At 43.8% G+C, this 27,388-nt stretch overlaps 1 protein-coding gene across 2 annotated transcripts in view; it reads right to left on the minus strand.

Moving 5' to 3' along the window:
- Positions 1-27,388, minus strand: part of ENOX1 (ecto-NOX disulfide-thiol exchanger 1) — a 662,416-nt gene that overhangs the window by 23,347 nt on the left and 611,681 nt on the right. For both annotated transcript variants that reach the window (XM_040267197.1, XM_040267198.1), the window contains one exon: positions 13,614-13,716. In XM_040267197.1, coding sequence (XP_040123131.1) covers positions 13,614-13,716 — 103 coding nt within the window. The remainder of the gene's footprint in view (positions 1-13,613; positions 13,717-27,388) is intronic.

Consider the following 27,388-nt stretch of genomic DNA (forward strand, 5'->3'; position numbering starts at 1 on the left):
AAGTTAAATGCCCCCAACAGGATGGACAGTATGGTTTAGAAGAGAGTGGGGTGGCACCGAGGGGGAGTGACTGACAACTCTGGGCCTAAAGAGATGAAGATATGAAGGAGGAAATTTTGGGATACTGAGATGGGAGGACCTGGAGTGGCTGCTTTTCTTGCCTCTGTGATGCTGGTATCCCTCACTGCTTACAGTCCCTCAGCCCCTAATCTTGGGTCTCTATCCCCAAGGAACTTTGCCCTTAGACAATATTTGTGTGTTCAGGTTCAGCAGCAGGAATATAGTATACATTTACAGCAAATGTATGCTGAGGCGCCTTCCTGGTGGTGCAGTGGCTGAGACTGCGAACTCCCAGTGCAGGGGGCCCGGGTTCCATCCCTGCTTGGGAACTAGATCCAGTGGGCTGCCTCAGAGATCGAAGGTCTCGTATACTACAACTAAAAGACCCGGGGCAGCCAAAGAAATAAGTTAAAAAGAAACTGTTGTTCAGTGGCTAAGTCATGTCTGGCTCTTTGCGACCCTGTGAGCTGCAACACGCCAGGCTTCCCTGTCCTTCAGTCTCCTGGAGCTTGCTCAGACTCATGTCCATTGAGTTGATGATGGCATCCAGCCATCTCATCCTGTCACCCCCTTCTCCTCTTGCTCTCTATCTGTCCTAGCATCAAATGTACCTTGAATGAATTTATCCTCTAGAACTGAGAATACATAGTATACTTCTTTAACATTTCTACTGTTCTGTTATTGATTAAATGAGGAGAAATAAGAACCTTAAAAATTGGTACCAGTACTCACTAATGATATCATACTTTCTCAAAAGCAGGTAACTTTGAAGTACTATTCATCAGTGATTCCTGCCCTTCACTCATGCTCTTATGGATTCGAGAGAGTAACCTGGATATTTTGAGTGAAGAAACTTCTTACTGAAACTATTCTGCTCATAAAGCTAAGGGGGAAAATGCTCATGTGATTTCTAGATATGTCTCTAAAGTCAGATTAGAGACCCTAATCCAGACATGAGTCTTTTTCCCTAGGAGAGTATTTAGAACCATCTTAGTGGTAGCTGATATTAACAAGCCATTAGCTTTTCTTTATAAAAGCTTAAGGAGTTGTCACTAGATACCTGTGGGGCCAAACCAGGAAGTTAAATAAAGGTTCTCCAAGCTTTTCCTCTGGATGGGAACCAAGTTATTCAGCATTGCTAGAGACACAGTAGAAACGGGAAACGCGAGTCATCATCTCTGGGAAGTCCTGCACCCCACCCCCCTCCTCCTCCCTCCTCCCCTGCCCATCCCAGCAGCATTGCCAGAAGCATCAGTCATGCCATCTGAGAACATGTAGTTACCAGGCCCTGGTTCTGGATCAGTTCATCTTAGGGAAGCTTTCTAAATAATCAACTAAAGCTTCTTGCTACATTGCTTCAGTCGTGTCCGACTCTTTGTGACCCTATGGACTGTAGCCCACCAGGCTCCTCTGTCCGCAGGGATTCTCCAGGCAAGAGTACTGGAGTGAGTTGCCATGGGGATCTTCCCCACCCAGGGATAGAACCCATGTCTCTTATGCCTTCTGCATTAGCAGGTGGGTTCTTTCCCGCTACCATCGCCTGGGAAGCCCTCCTTTAAAGGAACTGGGAGATTTCCTGAGGGTGGAAAAAAAATGATAGGTGTAAATCAAAATCTAATCTATAAACCCAGAAATGGAAACTATGGTTCTCTGGAAGACCATAAAGACCATAAAGGCTTGGTAAAAGGAACACAAGGGTCTGGAGAACTCAGCCATTACTGAACTGATGCATCTCCAAAGGGATGGATTCAACAGCTGGTCTTGGTTCGATCCACGGAGAAGCAAGGTCTCCATGTTTAAGACTGGATTTCCCAACAGTGGAAAATACAACTCTAAGTAGCTAATTTAAGAAAATAAAGAAGAAACAGAGGAGGCTGTCAGTACTCTTGGATTTTCAACACAGCTCAGGGCCTAGCTTATAAAGAAACACAAGCCAGCTCTATACACTGTGTCGCAAATCCCTCACTAGGAAGACCCATTTAAACAGGCACATTGAGACATTTTCAGCTTTTCCCATCGAAGTCATCTAGCCCATTCTTTTTTTTTTTTTTTTTTAATTTATTTATTTATTTTTAATTTTTACTTTACAATTCTGTATTGGTTTTGGCATAGATTGACATGAATCCACCACAGGTGTACATGCGTTCCCAAACATGAACCCCCCTCCCACCCCCCTCCCCACAACATCTCTCTGGGTCATCCCCGCGCGTCAGCCCCAAGCGTGTCATATCCTGCATCAGACATAGACTGGTATTTCGATTCTTACATGTTATTATACATGTTTCAATGCCATTCTCCCAAATCATCACACCCTCTCCCTCTCCCTCTGAGTCCAAAAGTCCGCTATACACATCTGTGTCTCTTTTGCTGTCCTGCATACAGGGTCATCATTGCCATCTTCCTAAATTCCATATATATGTGTTAGTATACTGTATTGGTGTTTTTCTTTCTGGCTCACTTCACTCTGTATAATTGGCTCCAGTTTCATCCATCTCATCAGAACTGATTCAAATGTATTCTTTTTAATGGCTGAGTAATACTCCATTGTGTATATGTACCACAGCTTTCTTATCCATTCATCTACTGATGGACATCTAGGTTGTTTCCATGTCCTAGCTATTATAAACAGTGCTGCGATGAACATTGGGGTACATGTGTTTCTTTCAATTCTGGTTTCCTCTGTGTGTATGCCCAACAGTGGGATTGCTGGGTCATAACATCTAGCCCATTCTTGATTTCAGACCTCGCTAAGATCAAGGGAGCAGCATTTCAATTAGATTTGTACGGATTCATTTCCTTAGCAGCATTTGGGTACCAAGTCCTAGAGAGTATTGCATTGCACAGACAGACAAGGTTCCTGCTCTTATAGAACTAATTTTCTAGGTAAGCTACACAGATGATAAACACAAAGATTAAAAATAAAAAGAGGACATCCCTTGTGGTCCCTGCCTGCCAGTGCAGGGGACATGTGTTCAATCCCTGGTCTGGGAAGATTCTGCATGCCTTGGAGCAGCTAAGCCTGTAAGCCACGACTGCTGAGCCCACATGCTGCAACTGCTGAGGCCCCTGCACCCCAGAGCCCGTTCTGCAACCAAGAGACACCAGCACAGAGAGGAGCCTGCACTCCACAACTAGAGAGCAGCTCCACTTGCTGCAGCTGGTCCACGTGCAGCAGCAAAGACCCACCCAGCACAGCCAAAAATAAAATTTAAAAAAAAAGGAGATACTTTCAGATGGTGAACACAGCGCAGAAAAAAATAGGTAATGGGACAGCACTGGGAGTGGCCCCAAGCTTGGAGGAGGGCTGCTTTACAGGAGGTCGATGAAGGTGAGCTTGCCCGAGGGCCAGGTGAGGAGTCAGCTACAGTGAGCCGGGGGAAGATGACTCAGGGAGAGGCAACAGCACGTGCAGAGGGCCTGAGGTGGGAACGAGGTGGCAGGAACACGTGTGGCTGGGGAGCGACCCAGTGTGCACTCAGAGGTGGGTGGGGGGCCAGACCACACAGGGCCCCCACTTCAGGAGGCTGGATGGAGCTCTAAATACAGCAGGAAGCTAACGGAAGGTTCCGAGCAGGGACATGATGTGAACTGAATCACGTTCTAAAAATTTCATTCAAGCAGCTGTACAGCAAACAGACAAAAACTGGCAGACAGATTAGAAGTGTTTGCAACGACCACTGGATCACTGAAGAAATCACAGAAGAAATTTAAAAAGATACCTGGAAACAAAACGAAACACGGTGCTCCAAAACCTATGGAATGCAGCACAAACAGTTCTAAGGGGGAATTTTATAGTGATACAGGTTTACTTCAGGAAACAAAGAAATCTCAAGTAACCTAAACTTGCACCTAAAGCAACTACAGCAAGAATAATAAACAAAACCCAGAGTTAGTAGAAGGAAGGAAATCCTAAAGATCAGAGCAGAAATAAATGAAAGAGAGGCTTAACAACAACAAAAAGCTGGCTCTTTGAAAACATAAACAAAATGGATAAACCATGAGCCAGACTCACCAAGAAAAAAAGAGGGTGCAAGTCAATAAAATAAGATATGAGAGAAGAGAAGTTACAGCCTTCACCACATAAATGCCAAGGATCATAAGAGACTAGTATGAGTAGCTATATATACCAATAAAATGGGAAATCTAGAAGAAATGGACAAATTCTTAGAACTAAAAGTACAATCTCCCAAGACTGAACCAGGGAGAAAGAGAAAATGTTAACAGGTCAATGACCAGGCCTGTAATTGAGTCAGAATTAGACTCCCAGCAAACAAAAGTCCAGGCCAGATGACCAGGCCAGTCACAGGTGACTTCTATCATTTAGAGAAGAATTAACAGTTAGCCTTCTGAAATTATTAAAAAGAAACTGCAGAGGACCTAACACTTCCAAACTCATTCTATGAAGTCACAATCACTCTGATACCAAAACCAGGCAAAGAACTACAAGATAAGAAAACTACAGGCCAATATCACTCATGAGCATAGATACAAAAATTCTCAACAAAATACTAGCAAACCAACTCTAACAATATATTATAAATATCATACACCATGATCAAGTGGGATTAATCCCAGGGATGCAAGGAGATTTCAGTATCTGAAAATCAATCAATGTGATATATTAACAAAGACTACAATAGATGCAGGAAAAAGCTTTTGATAAAATCCAACATCAATTCATGATAAAAACTCTAGAAAGTGGGTATAGAGGGAACATACCTCAATGTAATACACGGATTTCTTTTTCTCCTAGTGAAAGAAAGTGAAGTTGCTCAGACATGTCCAACTCTTTGCAGCCCCAAGGACTGTAGCCTATCAGGCTCCTCTGTCCAAGGGATTTCCCAGGCAAGAATACTGGAGAGGGTTGCCATTTCCTTCTCCAGGGCATCTTCCTGACCCAGGGATTGAACCTGGCTCTCCCGCATTGCAGACAGATGCTTTAGCACCTTAGCCACCAGGGAAGCTTTTCTCTTATGGACTCCTATTTTTAAAAATTGTACTGATACTGGCACCAAAACAAACATAGACCAATGGGACAGAATAGAAAGCCCGGAAAGAAACCCACATACTCATGGCCAACTAATCTGCAACAAGCGAGACAAGACTGTACAATAGAATAAAGACAGTCTCTTTAACAAGTGATGCTGGGAAAACTGGAACACTTACACGTAAAAGGGTGAAATTAGAACATTCTCCAACATCGTACACAAAAATAAACTCAAGATGGATTAAAGACTAAATGTAAGACTGGGTACTATAAAACTAGAGGAAAACATAGGCAGGGCACTCTTTGACATAAATTGCTGCAATATTCTTTTAGATCTGTCTCTAGAAGGCTTAGCTCTGCAGAAGAATAGCTGTCCTTAGACACAGTCGTATCTTGCTGGAAATCAGCAGAGGCCTAACCAGCAGTCTGGAAAGTCAGCAGGGAAGGGTTATGTGATATCTGGGTCTCCCCCTAAGCCGCTGGGGACAGTTGCCTGTGGGTGGGTGCAGAGGGACAAAGCATTTATGAGAAGTGGAGAGAGGCAAGACTGGGAGTGGGTGGCAGAAGGCTGATCAAACACTTCTGTGCTTTGGTCTAATGTTTCTCGGTGCCCTGGGATTTTAAAAACCTTTAATTGTCCAAAAAGTAGGTTTTCCTACTTATTTGTTGATTATAATACCAGATCTCAGACAGCTTTTTACAACTGTATCTTTCTCCCTTAATTTTAAAATTAATTTTTATTGGAGTATAGTCGCTTTATAATGTTGTGTTTCTGCTGTGCAGCAAAATGAATCAGCCTCATGTATACATACATTCCCTCCTTTTTGGACTTCCTTTCCATTCACGTCACCAAAGTGCATTAAGCAGACTTTCTTACGCTATACAACATTATTGCAGGTGTGGCGCCGACAGTCAAGAATCTGCCTGCAACGCAGGAGACCCGGGTTCGATCCCTGGGGTGGGGAAGATGCCCTGGAGAAGGGAATGGCAACCCACTCTAATATTCTTGCCTGAAGAATTCCACGGACAGAGGAGCCTGGTGGGCCACAGCCCACAGGGTCATGAAGAGTTGGACACGACTGAGCGACTAACACTTTTCACACTGTATAATACATTCTCATTAGTTACCTGTTTTATATATAGCATCGGTAGTATATATGTCTGTCTTATTTTTAACTAAACTGCTGAGACCGCACTTGGCTCTTTCAGTAAGTTGCTCCTTGTGTCTGAACTGGCCTTGGAAACTCCCCATCTATCCAGAGGAACTCTATCCATCCTGTAGGACGCCCTCAACTGTCCTTTCATCCCAAAAGGCATCTGCAGCAGAAGCAGCTCTTTGGCTGTGTTTCTGATTTGACTTCCATCGTGACTGACTATTTTCTTTCTCGTTAGTCTATAAAGTTCTCGAGGGGAGAGCTCGTCTCGTCAGCACCATCAGCTAACACGTGTCTTGGCACATGGTAGGCCGCTAGTTCCTGAAACAGACCCAGAGGTGCCTGCTTCAGTACCACCTCAGATGTTAGTCTCACAATAAACCGAACCTCTGTGCGTGAGGGCAAAGACTCTGCCGATTAAACAGGCTGCTCAGATGATTCTTTTCCATAGTACAAAGTGTTAGTTGCTCAGTTGTGTCTGACTCTTCGTGATCCCATGGACTGTAGCCCACTAGGCTCCCCTGTCCATGGAATTTTTCAGGCAAGAGTCCTGGAGTGGGTTGTCATTCCCTTTTCCAGGGGATCTTCCCAACCCAGGGATCGAACCCAGGTCTCCTGCATTGCAGGCAGATTCTTTACCGTCTGATCCACCAGGGAAGCCCTTTTCCACAATGAAACTGGTAGTTTTTACATGGGCTCTTGACAGAAGTTTGTCAGTTTATTGATATGGACGTTTGTGTCACGGAAACAAGATTTCGGTCGATGACTCATTCTTTATGGTCAGCAGCTTTCAGACAAGAACATACTCCCTAGATTACTTTTCTCAGGTGCAGCCTAAATAAAGTCTTAACCCTTTTCACTGAAAACACCAAAAAGTTGCCACTCAACCTTCTATAAGTGTTTTTATCTATAGTTCCTTCATCTGCTTTCTAATACCCATGTGTTAGGGGGAACATTCCAATTCAGATGCAGGCTGGCTGTGAGCAGGTGGGTTACATAATGAGAGCGATGGATATGGTGGTCATGGTAAGAAGGGTGGGGCTTAATGTGAACAATCATCTTGGTTACACATAAAATGTGTGTCATGACCTGCAGAGGGGCCACAGGCCACAGTGATATGTAAAGAAGCCTGCCTGATCATTAAGAATGTGAGGATGGTTCTTAGGGGTACGGGTAAATTTTGAATAACAACTTCATAAACAGTTGTTGAGAAGGTTTGGGCTGTATTTGGATAGGATTTACAATGATGACTAGCACTGCTGGGGTGCTGATCAAGGCTGCTGGGAATGGAAATCTATTGTGTTAGAATTAATTAAAAAGCAGGAGAAGATGGAGTGATGCAGAGTTAGACTGTCAACATCTCCTCAGAGCTATCTGCTTATCAATAAAAAATGTTGATCCATTCTTTGTAACAATAGCCAGGGGTTTCCAACTGAACATAGCTCCAAAGCTTTGGTTCTAAACCAAAAGTATTGACTCATTCTCTCCCACATGAATTCAACGCATGCCAAACCCAACATGTAGGGCACATGTGAAATGAACCAGGAGTTCTGGCATAGACTCTGGGCAATGTCAAGCTGACCTAATGTGTGGTTTACTATATAGATATAAAATGCTACCCTCCCAAACTTCCATAAAAATGTAATTCTGTTAGGTTCAATTATATGCCAACCTGTCTTCACAAGAATTGATTGATCCCAGCAATCAAGATACTGAAGTGCTTTCCAAGGGCCTAGCTTCTTTGGTTGAGTTAGAACATAGCACTCAACACTCATGAATTGTGAAGCAGAAAGTTTGGCAGAATGGTGGAACTTCCAAGGGACTCAGGATGGAACTCTGCAAAGATCCAAGGAGTGTTACCGATGAAATCCCACTGATCTTCTTTAATGTACACATAATCTATATGCCTTAAAGACACCACTTTTATAAAGTAGTCATGAGAATGTCTAGAAAGAATACACACTTTGGCCCAGATAAATTTATGTCACAAATTAAAGTCACAAACTAGGACTGCACATTGAAGTGCCAGCCTCAGTTTTAAGTTTTCTGTAGATAAAATTCATTTGAGTAGCTTATCTCTCACTCCTCTCTTCTAGGCAATCAAGACTTGTTCCACTTGGCATTTTTATATAAAATTTGTGTCTCCCAAGAGGGTTTTAACTGAATATATTTGCATGCAGCATATACTATGGGCACCTAGATATGTGAAGGTTTTGTTAATAAGCATTTCTAATACAAGGGAGATTTTCTGCTGTGCTCCTACCTTTTAGAGTGACTTACAGCAGGCCTACTATATCCTGGATATGGGTTTAGTTATTCCAAGGAAATTCCAGAGTATTGCCGACCCCTCCAGATGTATCACAAGTCCAGGGGCTCCCCAAATCATTCTGCCTATAGGTGTTCTTCAGAAAAGAACTAGAATCTCCCCTCTCCGTCTAGCTTGCTCCAAAGCAGTTTTGAACCCCTAGTCTGTCATTCTGTCTCTATCACAGTCCTTATCCAGATTCCAGAAGCTGCAGGAGAGCTCTTTATGGCCCCAACATTTGGGTGTCCACAAAATATGAAAGGCCAAACTCAACTAGCAGAGTAGCACATTTAATTCAGGGGGCAAACTGCAAGATCCGTTTCACCAATCTTAGAAACTCTTTCTCTGGAACTTGCCTGGTGGTCCAGTGGTTACGATTCTGCGCTTCTAACACAGGGAGTGGAAATTCAATCCCTGGTTGGGGAACTGAGATCCCACATGTCATGTGTGGTCAAAAAAAGAGAAAGAAACCAAAAAAAGAAAAAAGGAACTTCTCTCTACTTTTGGCCATTCTTTTGGATGATTACTCTCTCTCTGACTACAAAATAGTGTAAGAAAGTGAAGAGGAGCTAAAAAGCCTCTTAATGAAAGTAAAAGAGGAGAGTAAAAAAGTTGGCTTAAAGCTCAACATTCAGAAAACAAAGATCATGGCATCTGGTCCCATCACTTCATGGGAAATAGACGAGGAAACAGTAGAAACAGTGTCAGACTTTATTTTGGGGGGCTCCAAAATCACTGCAGATGATGACTGCAGCCATGAAATTAAAAGACGCTTACTCCTTGGAAGAAAAGTTATGACCAACCTAGATAGTATATTCAAAAGCAGAGACATTACTTTGCCGACTAAGGTCCGTCTAGTCAAGGCTATGGTTTTTCCAGTGGTCATGTATGGATGTGAGAGTTGGACTGTGAAGAAGGCTGAGCGCCGAAGAACTGATGCATTTGAACTGTGGTGTTGGAGAAGACTCTTGAAGGTCCCTTGGACTGCAAGGAGATCCAACCAGTCCATTCTGAAGGAGATCAACCCTGGGATTTCTTTGGAAGGAATGATGCTAAAGCTGAAACTCCAGTACTTTGGACACCTCATGAGAAGAGTTGACTCATTGGAACAGACTCTGATGCTGGGAGAGATTGGGGGCAGGAGGAGAAGGGGACGACCGAGGATGAGATGGCTGGATGGCATCACAGACTCGATGGACGTGAGTCTGGGTGAACTCCGGGAGATGGTGATGGACAGGGAGGCCTGGTGTGCTGCGATTCATGGGGTCGCAGTCAGACATGACTGAGCGAATGAGCGACTGAACTGAATTGAACTGAACTGAACCTAGGTAGGGTTTGGGCAGGAAGTCACATCTGTAATCAAACTTCCATTAAGTAAATAAAACACTGAGGTGGAGAGGTAGTGGAGAAATGAAGGGAAAATTAAACTCCTAAATTTAATCAAACTGTAAATCTCCAATCCTACTTCTAGTTAAACAGTCTCATATATTGATTCAAAATGAGTTTCACATCTTTTTTTTTTTTGCCCAGCCCTGAACTGCAAATGCTAATATGAGACTCAGACCAGTTTGAAAGATCAAAAGTGAAGGAAAAGTTCTGGAAAATTTGGAGTTGGTTGTACCTAATTTTTATTGAAGATCCTGATTTACAAAATTTATTCTTCTAAACAGACTTGAATTTACCCATTTTAAAGTTTTTTTTTTCCCCCTAAGATAAGAGACCTCAGTCTCTAATCTTTATTTAATGCTTTAAATGTAGCCCTCCTGTTTCCTCCCATTCACCTACATTGTGTAAAGCATTTCTAAACTTTAGAGGTGGCTGACTGAAAAAAATGGTGTGTGGTGTGTGTGTCTATATAGACAGTCCCCGACTTACAATGGTTCCACTTAATGATTTCTTGACTTTATGACAGTGTGAGAGCAGTGTGCGTTTAGTAAGAACCACAGTTTGAATTGTTGGCTTTTCCTGGCCTAGTGCCACGACACCCTCTGTGACGCTGGACAGCCGTATCGAGCCGTGGCTCCCTGTCAACCACGAGACCGTGAGGCGAACAACCAACACGCTGAGAACTACTCTGGACCCTACAGCCAGTGCTGTTGCAAAGTTTCAGTACTGCAGTCAGTAAACTACATGAGATATTCAGCACTTTATTATAAGGAGACCTTGTGTTAGACGGTTGCCTGTTAGCTCATGTAAGCGTTCTGAGGTAGGCTGGGCTAAGCTATGACGTTTGGTGAGTGAAAGAAAAGTGAAAGTGTCAGTCACTCAGTTTGTATCTGACTCTTTGACTCCACTGACTGCCTGCCTCCTCTGTCCATGGAATTCTCTGGGCAAGAATACTGCAATGGGTAGCCATTCCCTTTTCCAGGGGATCTTCCAGACCAGGGATGGAAGCTGGGTCTCCTGCATTGCAGGCAGACTCTTTACTGTTTGAGCCACTAGGGAAGTGAGGTGTATTAAATCCATTTTTGACTTAGATATTTTCAACTTAAGATGAGTAACCCCATCATAAACTGAGGAAGATCTGTGCGTGTAATATAAATGCTGCAAAATAAATTTATATATAAAATAAATACTGTGTGTGTATACATAGGAGCTTCCCTGGTGGCTCAAATGGTAAAGAACCTACCTGCCATGCAGGAGACCTGGGTTCAATCCCTGGGTCAGAAAGATCCTCTGGAGGAGGCAATGGCAACCCGTTCCAGTGTTCTGGCCTGGAGAATTCCATGGATAGAGGAGCCTAGCAGGCTATAGTCCATGGGGTCCCAAAGAGTTGGACATGACTGAGCGACTTCAGTGTATGTATGTATATCTCTGTGTGTGTGTATAATCTATCTAGCTAGCCCTATAGTAATTATGTAGCTGATATTGTAAATTAACTGTGTTCTCCAAGTAGAACATAAAAGCAGCAGCAATCTATACTGACAGGAAAGAAGTAAAGAAAATGGACACCATTCCCATTTTTTTTTTTAACTGCCAAGTGGTCTATATTATTCAGACTTAAAGAGGGAGCGTTTACTATTGATCACTAATTATGTACTCCAGTCATACCCTAAAAGCACTGTGGGAGAAATCACAACTTTGTCACACTGAGCAAAAGAGAAACTTGTCAAGAGTCTGACACATTTTCCAGTAAAAGAAAAATCCAGTTGCCAACCATATATGGGTTCATTTTGGGCTCCTGGAACCAACAACACATCGGCATGTCTTGTGAAACTCATGCACGGCTGTATATCATCACAGAAAAAAAAAAAAAATTGGTTTTCCTTGGAGTATCTCTAAGTTGATGTCATATTCAATAACCCTGTAGTTGAAAAATCTATATGTGATGGATGAAGTCTGGACTGTCTTTTGAGTTTAATTCCTCCCGTGCTAGATTCTCCAGGACCTAGGTACCTGTTGTTCTGAGGTGAGTGCCTGCAGTATTTAGAAAATGCAGCCACGTGCTACTCCTGCCAGCTAACAAACTATGGAAGAACAGTGTGTCTCATGTGGACCACAGCCTCATTCCTCACTCTTAACCATGCTGTGGGGGAGCCCGGCTAACCTTGGGACCTGACCCCGGGGTCAGTGCCGAGGTGTGGCTGAGTCAGTGCTGTGCATCGGGCAGTGAGGCTGCTGGCTTCACCTCCTCTGGATTTGACGACTTTGGGGACAGCGTGAAATATACGGGCTTCCAAGGTGGGGTCCCAGGCGTGCTACCAACACATCAGCATCAGGAACACTTCCTTGTGAGACTGAGTGCTACCTTTGTATATGCTGATGGATTGGGGGTTTGGGTTTAGCAGATGCAACCTGGTAGATACAGAAAGGACAAGCAACAAGGTCCTACTGTCGAGCACAGGGAGCTATACTCAATGTCCTGTACTAAACCACAGCGGAAGAGTACGAAAAAGAATGGGTATATATGTATCCTTCTACTTCTCTGTCTATCCACTCTATTAATTTTTGAGAGTTTGATATTGAAACTCCAACTAAAAATCTTCATTTATTTACTTAAAAATAATTGCAATATATTGTGGAACTATATGTAACTTTGTTCTGTATTTTCCAAGTCTCCTGTAAATGCGTTATCATACTTAAATAATTTAAAAAATTAAACAAAAAAGAATGTGTGTACATGTGTGTCTGTGTGTGTATATATATATATATGTATGTGTGTGTGTGTGTGTGTATGTAAGTATAACTGGGCTACTTAGCTGTAGACCGGTAATTAACACAACACTGTAATTCAGCTGTATTTCAATAAAAATAATTAAAAAAAAAAAACATTTAGAGCTTTCTCTGGTCCTGGCAAAGAAAAAGCCAACCTTGATATATTTTGTGGGCCAACTGAATATGTTTTAGGCAAAAACCAACTTTCTTCCTTCTTCTTTTTCTTCTTTAGTGAGCACCTCATTTCATTTACCTTGGATAAATGAATCCAAACTTGGGCAGGGAATCCTGGTCAGCTGTCCTAGACTAGCCCAGCTCTGTGGTCTACATGCCCCTGTATCATTAGTGTTGCAGGTCTGGCCTTGGAGCTGACCTCAGGGCATGGCTGCTCCCGAGTCTGGGGATCTGGTTTCGGTAGAAGATCCCCTTTGGACCGAATCCAACCTGGCCTCCATTTGTGGCCGCATCTTGAAATCCAGATTTGTAACATGTGACCTGCAAGTTAATCTGTTTTTCTTGTATTCAGTTTTCTGTTGGATAACCAACTAATATACGTGGTTGGAAAGTGAAAGTTGCTCAGTTGTGTCTGACTCTTTGTGACCTCATGGACTATATATTCCATGGAACTCTCCAGGCCAGAATACTGGAGTGGGTAGCCTTTCCTTTCTCCAGGGGATCTTCCCAACCCAGGGATCAAACCCAGGTCTCCCGTGCTGCAGACAGATTCTTTACCAGCTGAGCCCCCAGGGAAGCCCAGGAGCAAAGTCCCAGCTGGCTGGTCTGCCCCTGATTTGTAATGTGTGTAATATAATCTTGATGAAGTTACTCCTATCTTTGACCAGAAGATAAAGCTTTTAAATCATCAACACGTTGGAGGTGAATAACTTAAAAATACTGTTTAAGTGAATTATTACTAATGAGAGAACAGATGAGGAAAACAGAATTTCCTTACCAATCAGCAGAGCTTCTTTCTCTGATTTTAAGCCTTGGCTTCTTTTCTCAGTGTTGTTCTCTCGATCTTGGTTGACCAACGCGACTGTCAATACATTGATTTCCTATAAAGTCAAAAAACAAAAACATGTAGGTGTTTTGTGCATTCCGACAAAAGCAGCGAGGTCTTTTAAAGTCTATAAGAGAGGTCACTGCTGCTATTTATAACCGAAGATCAACTTTTATAACTGGCTGACCTATTTACCCAAGAGTAGAAAAGTAATTCTAAAACTTAGGTTCCCAGCTACTGCTTCTAGTGAACTAAGTACTAAATAACTGCAAGAGTGGCACATTTTGTGCAAATTGTGTTACTTTTGTCCACGTTTTGATAAAACTCTGTTAGCAAAAAAAAAAAAAAAAAATTGATTGACCATAGCTAACTTCAAGAAGTTTTGAAGTATGAAAATTTTCCTGAAAAGCATATACAGACGAATTTACAGTATTATGTGAGTAACCTGTGTCAGTGTATGAGGCCACAGGGCCTGCTGGGAAGGTCAGATGGAACTGGTAGGAGTGTTTAAGTTGAGTAAGTATATCTTTACACACAACTGCAAAAGGCAGATAAAGCAAAGATTGGGAAATTCTTTTCTCTGAAAACTAAAAATGAAGAATTGTACAACAAGTTGGTATGGGAGGCTGGACTATTTTTAGTTTTTTATATGGTCTTTTTAATTGAAAAAGAGAAAAAGATTTAATTCATATTGCCTCAGACTTGATATTAGGACTCATAATGGGAATAATTTAATAGAAGATCAAGTTTAATGATCGGAGACCTGTATATATGGGATGGCAGAATCATTAGGGTAGTTGAGTCTTGTTGGAGGGCAATTTCTCACTGACAGATATGTGTCAAAGAAGGACTAGTCCACTGATAAAGAATTAAGGATAGGGGCTTCCCTGGTGGCTCAGTGGTTAAAAAAAATTCTACCTGCCAATGCAGGAGACACGGGTTTGATCCCTAGTCAGGGAGGATCCCATATGCTGTGGAGCAATTAAGCTTGTGTGCCACAACTATTGAGCCTGTGATCTAGAACCCGGAGCTGCGACTACTGAGCCTGCAGTCCACAACAAGAGAGGTCACTGCAATGAGAAGCCCGCTCACGGCAACCAGCAAGTAGTCCTTACTCTTCACAACTGGAGAGAAGCCCGTTCAGCCATGAAGACACAGCACAGCAAAAAACAAAAAACTGTCACCTTAAAAAAAAAAAAAGAATTAAGGACACTGCTTCCACTAGAGGATGGATTCTGTCACAAGGACAGAGGATAGGGAGGCAGGCACAGAGGACAACTTAGATGGTTTGGCCAGGGTTCCCAGGATTGGAGCTGGTTACAGCCCAGATACTTAGCTAACCTTTATACATTAACAGAGCTGGCCAGATAAAAGAATATAGGATATTGTTAGGAGCGTGTTGAGTCTGTAAAGAGCACACCCCAACCTGAAGGCATTCGAATTAAGAATGATCCGGGGCATGTCTGGAGCCCGTTAGACGCAAAAGGTCATGAGAATGAAAGATGCTTTTATACTTGCACAGAAGGGATCTTGGAAACCAGTCCCAGCAGAAACACAATCCAGAACTTGAAAACAATAAACCCAAAGATTTATGTAGATAAGATGAGAACATTTGATAAAGAAGAGGCACAGGCAATTCCTTCTGTGATGAAGTAAGTGTTTTAAGGGCTAGCAGAGATGTGTCAAGAAGGAGGATGGATCAACATTAACCAAGATGATGACGGTGTTATTTAAGACAAATATAAATGATGAACTTCAGGGCTGAGTGGAAACAGTATCTCTGAGAAGGGGTGATCTGTTAATAGCCAGGATGATGACGGGGGCCAAATGAGATTACCGAGCAGAGCTGAGCAGACAACAGACCCACAGTAACTGCCCAAACTGAGTGGTGCCCTGGGGCATCGTACAGCTGAGGATCCAGGTTGCTGGGAGAATATGGACCACAGAGGACAGGCAGCAGGTCAGAAACCAGCAAGAAGAGGAGGGGCGGGCCAAACCAAGGCCAGTCAAGAGTGCTGTAAGGCACCCGTCCTCATGTCCAAAGCTGGAGTCAAAAGAAAGGGACTTTGAGCAGCCTCCAATAAATGCTGCTCAGTCAACAAGGAATCAGAAGTGCCTCACAGTGACTGTTGCTTTGATGATTGCTTTTTTTAAAATCCAGCACATGTGGCTTAGATGGTAAGGCGTCTGCCTACAATGCGGGAGACCTGGGTTCGATCCCTGGGTTGGGAAGATCCTCTGGAGAAGGAAATGGCACCCCACTCCAGTACTGTTGCCTGGAAAATCCCATGGATGGAGGAGCCCGGTAGGCTACAGTCCATGGGGTCGCAAAGAGTCGGACACGACTGAGCGACTTCACTACACTATACACTACACTAGGTTTGTTATCATAGCTTTTCTTCCAAGGAGTAGGCATCTTTCAATTCCACGGCTGCAGTCACTGTCTGCAGTGATTTTGGAGCCCAAGGAAATAGTCTCTCTCTGTTTCCATTGTTTCCCTATTTGCCATGAAGTGGAAAATAGAATTTGTATCTTTTATCCCATACAAATTCTTTACCCTGATAGATGTAATATGCCCTTAAGAATTACATGTCTACTAGTGAAGGTGTTCCAGGTGCTTAAGAGATTGAAAACTGGATACAGTAAGTGCAGACTGGGTTAGGAAGTAAGAGAGGTTATCAAGGACAAATTGCTAATAGTGTACACAGTATACACTAGGAAGGAAACGTTAGGATGGGGATCAAGAGTTTCTTCACTGTGAGATCAATAGGATTATGAAATAGTATTCCAAGGGCAGTGGCAAGAACGCCATTTACTTGACACAGTCAGAAAGCACTCCAGACTAGAAAATGCACAATAAGTAACAGCCCTGCACGTGGCCGAAGAAGGAGCAAGATTATCTAATAAATCTTTTCGCCGTCTACCTTTTAACTCTAATTTCTATGACACTTACAGGGAATCACGAAAGGGCTAGAAGAAGAGGTTTTCAATAACTGGAAACCTCAGATATCATGGAGGGTTTTTTCAGACTTCTGAAAGGTTAGCTACTCAAAGGCAGACATTTCTCCTTTAAGAGTCCTTGTCAATTACTTTCGGAGATGGTCAAAGTCATTTGTCCATTTAGAGAAGCTCTTTTTCAATAATGTACTGAGCTAGGTGCGTGCTTCATTGTTTTGTTTTTGTTCTCCACCTACCAAGCCCCTAAGAACCAAGTGCATGGCTTCTTTAGCCTTATAAAATCCTCTTGTTACTCCTTTCATTTCATTATTCCTGTGACCTCCTTAACTTTCATGCTAATTTCTTTCCACCACAAAGTTTCTCGAATACATGGTGTACACCCACTGTGGCTACTGCCTCACCACCTGGCATCTCAGCTTTCTCATTATTCACCCCCTGAAACTATCCTTTGCACTGCTTATGTTTTTCTCAGTCTTTGTACCATGTGATATTTGACATCACTCACTCATCCCTTCTTAAACCCTCTGCCTCACTTGCTTCTGTTACATAAGAAGTCCTGGTCTTTTTCCTCATAATTTTAAATTTCATCTTCATTGGCTTTTTTATTCCCTCTGTTGGCCCAGGGGCTTCCCTGGTGGCTCAGATGGTAAAAAAAAATCTGTCTGCAATGCGGGAGACCTGGGTTCAATCCCTGGGTCGGGAACATCCCCTGGAGAAGGGAATGGCAACCCAGTCTAGTATTCTCTGTGCTTGAAGAATTCCACGCACAGAGAAGCCTCATGGGCTACGGTCCATGGGGTCATAAAGAGTCGGATACGACTGAGCAACTAACACACTGCTGGCCCAGTACACGTGGATAAAATGGTAACTTTCTTATACTCTTAACTGGGGTACTTTGTCAAAGCTCAGTCTCCACTTTTTCTCCTCTATTTCCTTTGATCAGAGTTCTTTCATTCTCCTGGGTTCATCTATCATCGCAGTTCACACTTTACCTTCTGTTCCTTATCATCAATTGACCGCTGGGCTTGCTTGCTTTATCACTTCCCATTTCAAATTCAAAATGAAGGATGGGGGGCTTCCCCGGTGACACAGTGGATAGGAATCCACCTGCCAATGCCGGGGACGTGGATTCAATCCTGGGTCCAGGAAGATTTCACATCAGTTCAGTCCAGTTCAGTCGCTCAGTCGTGTCCGACTCTTTGCGACCCCATGAATCGCAGCACTCCAGGCCTCCCTGTTCATCACCATCTCCCAGAGTTCACTCAGACTCATGTCCATCGAGTCCGTGATGCCATCCAGCCATCTCATCCTTGGTCGTCCCTTTCTCCTCCTGCCCCCAATCCCTCCCAGAATCAGAGTCTTTTCCAATGAGTCAACTCTTTGCATGAGGTGGCCAAAATACTGGAGTTTCAGCTTCAGCATCATTCCTTCCAAAGAACACCTAGGGCTGATCTCCTTCAGAATGGACTGGTTGGATCTCCTTGCAGTCCAAGGGACTCTCCAGAGTCTTCTCCAATACCACAGTTCAAAAGCATCAATTCTTTGGCGCTCAGCCTTCTTCACAGTCCAACTCTCACATCCATACATGACCACTGGAAAAACCATAGCCTTGACTAGATGGACCTTAGTCAGCAAAGTAATGTCTCCGCTTTTGAATATACTATCTAGGTTGGTCATAACTTTTCTTCCAAGGAGTAAGCATGTTTTAATTTCATGGCTGCAGTCACCATCTGCAGTGATTTTGGAGCCCCCAAAAATAAAGTCTGACACTGTTTCCCTGTCTATTTCCCATGAAGTGATGGGACCAGATGCCATGATCTTCGTTTTCTGAATGTTGAGCTTTAAGCCAAATTTTTCGCTCTCCTCTTTCACTTTCATCAAGAGGCTTTTTAGCTCCTCTTCACTTTCTGCCATAAGGGTGCTGTCGTCTGCATATCTGAGGTTATTGACATTTCTCCCAGCAATCTTGATTCCAGCTTGTGTTTCTTCCAGTCCAGCGTTTCTTATGATGTACTCTGCATAGAAGTTAAATAAGCAGGGTGACAATATACAGCCTTGACGTACTCCTTTTCGTATTTAGAACCAGTCTGTTGTTCCATGTCCAGTTCTAACTGTTGCTTCCTGATCTGCATACAGATTTCTCAAGAGGCAGGTTAGGTGGTCTGGTATTCCCATCTCTTTCAGAATTTTCCACAGTTTATTGTGATTCACACAGTCCAAGGCTTTGGCATAGTCAATAAAGCAGAAATAGATGTTTTTCTGGAACTCTCTTGCTTTTTCCATGATCCAGCAGATATTGGCCATTTGATCTCTGGTTCCTCTGCCTTTTTTAAAACCAGCTTGAACATCAGGAAGTTCACGGTTCACATATTGCTGAAGCCTGGCTTGGACAATTTTGAACATTACTTTACTAACATGTGAGATGAGTGCAATTGTGCGGTAGTTTGAGCATTCTTTGGCATTGCCTTTCTTTGGGATTGGAATGAAAAGTGACCTTTTCCAGTCCTGTGGCCACTGCTGAGTTTTCCAAATGTGCTGGCATATTGAGTGCAGCACTTCCACAGCATCATCTTTCAGGATTTGAAATACTTCCACTGGAATTCCATCACCTCCACTAGCTTTGTTCGTAGTGATGCTTTCTAAGGCCCACTTCACATTCCAAGATGTCTGGCTCCAGATTAGTGATCACATCATCATGATTATCTGGGTCATGAAGATCTTTTTTGTATAGCTCTTCTGTGTATTCTTGCCACCTCTTCTTAATATCTTCTGCTTCTGTTAGGTCCATACCATTTCTGTCCTTTATCGAGCCCATCTTTGCATGAAATGTTCCCTTGGTATCTCTAATTTTCTTGAAGAGATCTCTAGTCTTTCCCATTCTGTTGTTTTCCTCTATTTCTTTGCACTGGTTGCTGAAGAAGGCTTTCTTATCTCTTCAACACCGAAATCAGATTGATTATATTCTTTGCAGCCAAAGATGGAGAAGCTCTATACAGTCAACAAAAACAAGACCAGGAGCTGACTGTGGCTCAGATCATGAACTCCTTATTACCAAATTCAGACTCAAATTGAAGAAAGTAGGGAAAACCGCTAGACCATTCAGGTATGACCTAAATCAAGTCCCTTATGATTAAACAGTGGAAGTGAGAAATAGACTCAAGGGCCTAGATCTGATAGATAGAGTGCCTGATGAACTATGGAATGAGGTTCGTGACACTGTACAGGAGACGGGGATCAAGACGATCCCCATGGAAAAGAAATGCAAAAAAGCAAAATGGCTGTCTGGAGGGGCCTTACAAATAGCTGTGAAAAGAAGAGAGGCGAAAAGCAAAGGAGAAAAGGAAAGATATAAGATTTCACATGCCATGGAGCAACTAAGCCTGTGTGCCACAACTGCTGAGCCCGCCTGCCCTACGGGCCGCACGCTGCCGCCGCCGAGCCCACCTGCAGCCGCAGCCCGTGCACCTAGAGTCCGTGCTCCACAACAAGAGGAGCCACCGCCGTGAGAAGCCCCTGCCCTGCAAGGAAGAGCAGCCCCTACTTGCCGCAACTAGAGAAAGCCTGAGGCAGCAACAAAGACCCAGTGCAACCAAATAAATAAATAAAAATAAATAAATTCACAAAAATGAGAGCTGGTCATGAGGTGGCAGAAGGCACACTACATGCTTCAGTTTTAGCCTTGGCTCCTCTACGAACAATGAGTTGACCTTGGGTAAGGAAAGCAACATCTTCAAGCCTCGGCTCAATAGTCTAAAGATGAGGGTGCTGGATAGGGTTCATCATCTCTGAATGTATGTGTCATGGAACCCCGTCAGCTCTAAATTAACTAGGAGCAGATCTCTAGAATTCCCAGTCTATTACTTCTTTCTTCTGTTTTATAATATAGGACTTCTATTTAAAGCTTCATTTAAAGGGATGTCCTCATTTTTATTAAAACATTTTTGATTATTCTTTATAAAGTCCATTATTGTCTAGAAAATTAATGTAAATGCATATTCTATGCAAAATAACATGATTTCAGAATAGAAAAAAAGAGGCATTCTTTAAGGTGAAATTCTTTCCCCTAAGTGTACTCTCTGCACTTAACCATCTATTAAAACTCTGTGGAGGAGTGTGTGTCGGAGGTGGGGGTCAGGATAGGAGCTGTAACACCTTAATAAGTATTTGCCTTTTAAAAAACAGTGCAAAAAGGGTTCAAAAAAGTTTAAAATATGTGCAGATTGTGACTTTAGAGGGTAAGAAAGTAACAGTATATGACAAAACATGTTCATTAGGAGGAAAACAAAGTTCAAAATTTACGTAATTAACGTTTCTTTAAATAAGTGAAAACAAAGTAAATTCAATAGATAATAGTAACTACAAAATATAAAATAATTCAATGTATTAGAGCAATTATGCTTCAGTTACAATTACTATGTTCCTCTCTAATTATTTAGTCTGGAATAAAAGTCCGTGTTCTCACCTCACACCAGTCAGAATGGCCATCATCAAAAAAAAAAACAAAACAAAACAAAAAAAAAACTGCAAACAGTAAACGCAACAGAGGATGTGGAGAAAAGGGAAGCCTATTGCACTGTTGCTGGGAGTGTAAATTGGTACAGCCACTATGAAGAGCAGTATGGAGATTCCTTAACAAACTAGGAATAAAACTACCCTATGACCCAGCAATCCCACTACTGGGCATACACCCTGACAAAATCACAATTCTAAAAGATACATGTACCCCAGTGTTCATTGCTGTACTATTTACGGTAGCCAGGACTTGGAAGCAACCTAGCTGTCCACTGACAGATGAGCGGATAAGGAAGTAGTGGTACATATACACAATTACTGTCTATTACGCAGACATAAAGAGCAAAGGATCTGAGTCAGTTGTAGTGAGGTGGATGAACCTGTTACACAGAGTGAAGTCAATCAGAAAGAGAAGAACAAATACTGTACAGTAACATGTATATGGAATCTAGAAAAACAGTACTGATGAACCTATTTACAGAAGAGAAATGGAGATACAGTCACAGAAGAGGACTTGTGGACACAGCAGAGGAAGAGGGCAGGATTAACTGAGAAAGTAGCGCTGCCGTATAATATACACAGCCACGTGTCAGGCAGGTAACTAGTGGGATGTTGCTCCATAACACAGGGAGCCCAGCCCGGCACTCTGTGACGACCTCGAGGGATGGGATGGGAGAGGGGTGGGAGGCTCCTGAGGGGGGCGATATATGTATCTAGTCTAGTTGTATACGGATAGCTAATTCTCGTTTCTGTACAGCAAAAAACCAATACAACAATGTAGAGCAATTATCCTCTAATTAAAAAATAAATTAAAAATAAAAGACTGCATCTTTTGGGATGAGTGGAATGTCCTTATTTTTAAAAATGTGTGCATCCAGGTCCCTCCTGATGTGGTGCTTCTTCTAAAATTCCACAGGGTCTACATTCTAAAATGTCCAGTTCACCTCACCTGTCAGGGCTGCATTTTCTTCTACCTTTTCTCTTTCATTAGTAGCACCATCATCCTTCCGCTTGCAGGCCTTTGGTTCATCCTCTCCTGCCCCCAGAGACCTTCCTAGATCAGGATCCCATCAAGGATCTGTGAAATCTCTCTCCTGCTTCTCTCCATTGCCACTCCCAGGCCGCTTCATTTCTTCTTTGGACCACAGCAGGGACCTCCTGCTCTGTCTCTGCGTCTGGCTTCTCCCTCTTCAAGTCGACCTTATATGGTATTACCAGATCGGTTTTCTAAAACACCACTTTCATCTTGTCAGTCTCCCCTTTAAAACTCAGATGCTTGGGGACTTCCCTGGCGCCTCAGTGGCTAAGACTCTGTGCTCCAAATGCTGGGTTCTATCCCTGGTCGGGGAACTAGATCCCACATGCTGCAACTGAGATCCAGTGCAGCCACATAAAAACAAACAAACAAACAAACAAAAAAACACTTCAGATGCTTTCTGATAACCCATGGAAAAATGCCAGATTGAGCCCGGCATTTCGGATTCAGTCCTCCCCTTACAGGCTCTCTTCTTTAGATGGTAGGTCCAGATACATTCTTAGAAAACCCTCTCCGCATTTCTTCACCACCTCCTGCATGTATTTTTATACACAGTACAAATCCCGTATCTCTTAGCAGCATTGACTCCAGGCTATTTGTAAGTTTCCCTGATCTCGACACATTTCCTATGTCACTTAGTGTGGCAGCTGCCCACTTGTACATTTGGCATAAACCGAGGATCACCTGTGTTTGCTTCTGCAAAACTGCCAACTCCTGCAGGGCACTCACATATCCCAGCAAGTGAGGCAGCCTGGCCAAGTGGGACCTGTGTTCCTATTCTGTCCCCATTATTTACATACTGGATAACTTCAGGCAGGGTGTCTCTGAACTGTCTTTTACATAAACCATGGAGAGCAACGTATGCCTATCCCTCCGGGGTGCTGTGAAGACCAAACGTCATCCATGAAATGGTGCTTTTGAAGACTATAACCTTCCAGGAATAGTGTGCCATCACTGTTGTTAAGATCATTATTTCCTTTTATTATTCTCAAGACCGACTGGGTACACAACAGGTGCATAATACATACTTAGGGTACTCCACCTATGGGAGAGTGCTGTGTAAGACCCTGGCTACAGTTACACAAAAGCCTGTATGCAAAAGTGACAAACTGCAGCAGGGTTCGAACTGCACGTAGTCTGTCTTCTTAATGCTCCATGGCACTCTTACTATCCTGCTATCCTATGATTTAGAAAGAAATAAAGACGCCAGGGACATATAGATGCCATTCTGAAGAGCTGTATGTAAGCACACTTGGTAGCTGATTACTGAATAACACACCAAATGACATCCCCCGACCCCCACCAACACATCTGAAATAAGGAGACCTCCACCCTGTGGCCCTCCAAGGGCTACTAGTGCAAGGTGAGTGAGAGAGTCGTCAAGATTCACTTGAGTAAGATTCACCGTGTCGCCTCCCCACTGCCAACACCACGCCGAAAGACTCTGGTTCCTTCTCTGCCTCCTTTGTTCCATGTTTGTGCCTAGGCCTTAATCTTAGACATCACACTCCATGAAGCCAGCGGCCCTGCAGACAACAGTCAAGATGCCGATCAGCTACTTCAGCAGCCTTTACTTAACACTTTTTCAAAATACCAAAGCAATCCATCAAGGGCCACGCCAGTTTCTAGTAACCTTCAGCTAGTTCACACAAGATCAGAACCACAGTCAGGGAGGAAGAATGGATTCTTCTCTTGCTTTTCTTCATGAGCCAGTGACTAAGATGGTTATACAGCAGGTACCTCTGATACATGAAGGATAATAAATGAAGGCTGATAAATGAAGGATGACCCATAAACAATGGCCTGGAATAGTGAAAGGATATTCCCAGGTGGCGCAGTGGTAAAAGAATCCACCCACCAATGCAGGGCATATAGGAGACAGAGGTTCCATCCCTGGGTCGGGAAGATTTCCTGGAGGATGAAATGGTAACCAGTATTCTCGCCTGGAAAATCCCACGGGCAGAGGAGCCTAGCAGGCTACAGTCCATGGGGTTGCGAAGAGTTGGCCATGACGGAGCACACACACACAGAACGGTGGGAAAACGGTGGATTTAGACACAAAGACTGGTCCTAAGTGCCACGCACTTGCTGTGGGCCCTCATTTCATTATTTCTCTTTGTATAAAGTGGGCTTGGTAGTGGACGGGCCCTACAGTCTCTTCTTGCCCCCAGATTTCATCTCTGCTCTGTGTTCTTTTCCCTGACTTGGCGCTTCCATCCAAATAAGACAGCCAGCTTGGTACTGACAATATATACTTACCCTGGATTTCAGTGCCAAGAAAAATTAGAAAAGAAAAAGAAGAGGGAAGAAAAAAAAAAAACATTTGAAAAGCAAATGGATGGGGAAAGGATTGTCGAGAATGAGTAGCTGAGTAAGCTTCAAAGTTCCTTAAGGTTCCAGGGAATGTAAGGATGGATCAATCTCCAGGAGTGAACACGATGGTGGGGATTTTCTGTGGCTTAGAAGTTCCAAGGCCCCACTAATCTTACCAGCTGCTGAAGCTCGGTACCACCAGTCCTGAGGGTCAGGGACCCCCACCCACCTTTGCTCAGCAGCAATTGATGTCCAGGGTGTGCAGAGGGGAGCCTCAGAGAGACCGTCTGAGAGCAGACGTGTGGCTCCTTCCCTCAGCCCAGAGGCAGGGATTCATCACAGCACTAGCTCATTTTCTGTGCCAGGATGTTCCACCTCATTGGGTTTCGATGGCTGGACTTAGACCCAGAGGGCACGCATCACGTCCTAAGACACCTAAAAGATTTTCTAAGATTTCCAATTGCAAAGATTAAAACGGGTGAGAATCAATTAAGAAATCAGCTGAAAACTCCAATACTTTGGCCATCTGATGTGAAGAACTGACTCATTCTGAAAACACCCTGAGGCTGGGAAAGAGTGAAGGCAGGAGGAGAAGGGGACGACAGAGGATGAGACAGCTGGATGGCATCACCAACTCAATGAGTTTGGGTAGACTCTGGGAGTTGGTGATGGACAGGAAGACCTGGCGTGCTGCAGTCCATGGGGTCGCAAAGAGTCGGACACCACTGTGACTGAACTGAACTGACTGATTAAGAAAGAGAAAACTCAAGGTAGTTTAGTTACCTGAGATAAAGCATTTCTCCCGGTGGCTTTCTTTCTAGATCATCCTTGGTGATATTTATTTAATAAACACAGACAACGCAGTATTATAAGAACCTTACAGGGACTTCCCTGGTGGTCCAGTGGCTAAGACTCTGCACTCCAGATTCAATCCCTGGTTGGGGAACTAGATCCCACATGCCATAACTAAAATGATCCCACAATCCACAGTGAAGACAGAGGACCCCGTGTGCCACGACTAAGACCCAGCACAGCCAAATACAGAAATAAGTAATTTAACAAGGAACTTCACAGACACGAACTCAGGCAATCCTCAGGAAGACCGAGCCCTAGGAGGTCAGCACGCTGCTCTGTCATTTTACAGATGAGGCAAGTGAGGACTGGAGTGGCTGAGGACTTGCGGGAGATCACAAAACCAGTACGGAGCAGGCTGTGCACGTGAACCTGCGCTGCCTCCCTCTAGAGTCTCAACCACTGTGCTGGGTTGCCTCTCTGGCCCTGGTCAACTGCAGAATGCCTGTTGAGTCCTGGGCCCCTGTCCCCTCTGTCATCAGTCCTAGCCCACCGGGGAGTAAGCAGGGGCTCCAGGCTGGCCGATGAGTGGTGGCTTGGGGGCAGCTGCAAATGCAGAGGGGTGCAGGGTGGAGAGCCGTGGTCCCGGGTTCCCCCTGCCCGAGCCAGCAGGGGCCTGGCTCGGGAGCAGGGTTAGTGGGGACGGGCCTGGCTCTCTGCTGCTATTAGGTAGTGACTCCCTGTCCTTTGGACAAGTGTGACTTGTTGTAACCATGGTCCATGCAACAGGGAAGGGTTTCAAAGGCAGGATGCTGGGGCCAGTGAGGAGGAAGATGCTGCATGCATGCCCTCCCGGTTTTGAAGATGTGTGTGGGGGAAAGCTGGGGTCAGGGCATGCTCCAAAGACCAAGCGAGGGCCGTGGGTGGGACTGGCTGAGAGAGGCAAGAGGCTCGGGCAGGGGGAACACGGGGGAGCCCCAGCCACACTCCAGGTAAGCTGAGGTGAGGGGAGAAGACAGAAAATTGGGGGATACAGAAGCCATTCTACAGGAAGAATGGGGACTTCCCTGTGGTCCAGTGGTTAAGCCTTTGCACTTCCAGTGTAAGGGATATGGGTTCGATCCTTGGTCAGGGAACTAACATCCCACATGCCATGCTTTGTGGCTAAGAAAATACGAAAAAAGAAAAAAGTAAAGAAAGAATGAACAGATTGTGTGTGTGAAGCAGAAAGTCTGGACAACAAGCAGAATAATGATACTAGAATCAGGGGTCACAAAGAATGAGAAGGACTGGCCCCAGCAGTTGAGAAATATTGGAGGTAGCTGGAAAGTTAACACTTAAACACATAATGAAAGCACTCATAATAAATACTCAAAGTTAACTCTGTACTACTGTCTAACTCTGTCCGAATCTTGGACAGGGAGCTGAATGTTCGGGTCCTGACCTCAGGACAGCAGCTGGGCTGGGAGCGGTTCTCTGGCCACCCTCCATCGCCGCCTCCCACAGGTGACAGCTGCCACCTGCTGTACCCCCGCCATCCTCCGGTGTCTCTGCCAGGACTTTGCGCGACTGTGCCACCTGCAGGCATTTCTCTACACGGGGACAGTGTCCTCAGGGGCTACACAGTCCCCTGCACACAGCTAAATCTGCAACCAATATATATTTTTAAAAGAATAAATAGTAAGTAGACTTGGTAATCTTTGTTGAATTAAATCAAGTGAGTCTGTTATTACATAGAGAGGCATAAATTTTGTAGATGAAATTGACTGGCAGTCATAGGATCAGGTCAGTACCCCCGGCCAGGAGTGATTTACCAGAAGTCTGTTGTTCAGTTGCTAAGTTGTGTCTGACTCTCTGTGACCCTGTGAACTGCAGCTTGCCAAGCTTCTCTGTCCTTCACTATCTCCCAGAGTTTGCTCAAACTCCTGTCCTAGACTGGAAGTCTAGGAGAACTATGTTTAATGAAAAGAGAAAATAAACAATGCAGTTGCTTTGGGTATTTTACATCCTCTGGTCCCTAAATGTATTTGTTGTGGCATCATTTTAAAGTAAAATAATTTCTTTACTGGTTTAGATTCAGTACAAAGTTAATTTTGAGTTTGTATCTGTCATTAGT

This window comes from Oryx dammah, unplaced genomic scaffold (assembly GCF_014754425.2).
Source record: "Oryx dammah isolate SB20612 unplaced genomic scaffold, SCBI_Odam_1.1 HiC_scaffold_24, whole genome shotgun sequence".
Taxonomy (NCBI): Eukaryota; Metazoa; Chordata; class Mammalia; order Artiodactyla; family Bovidae; genus Oryx; species Oryx dammah.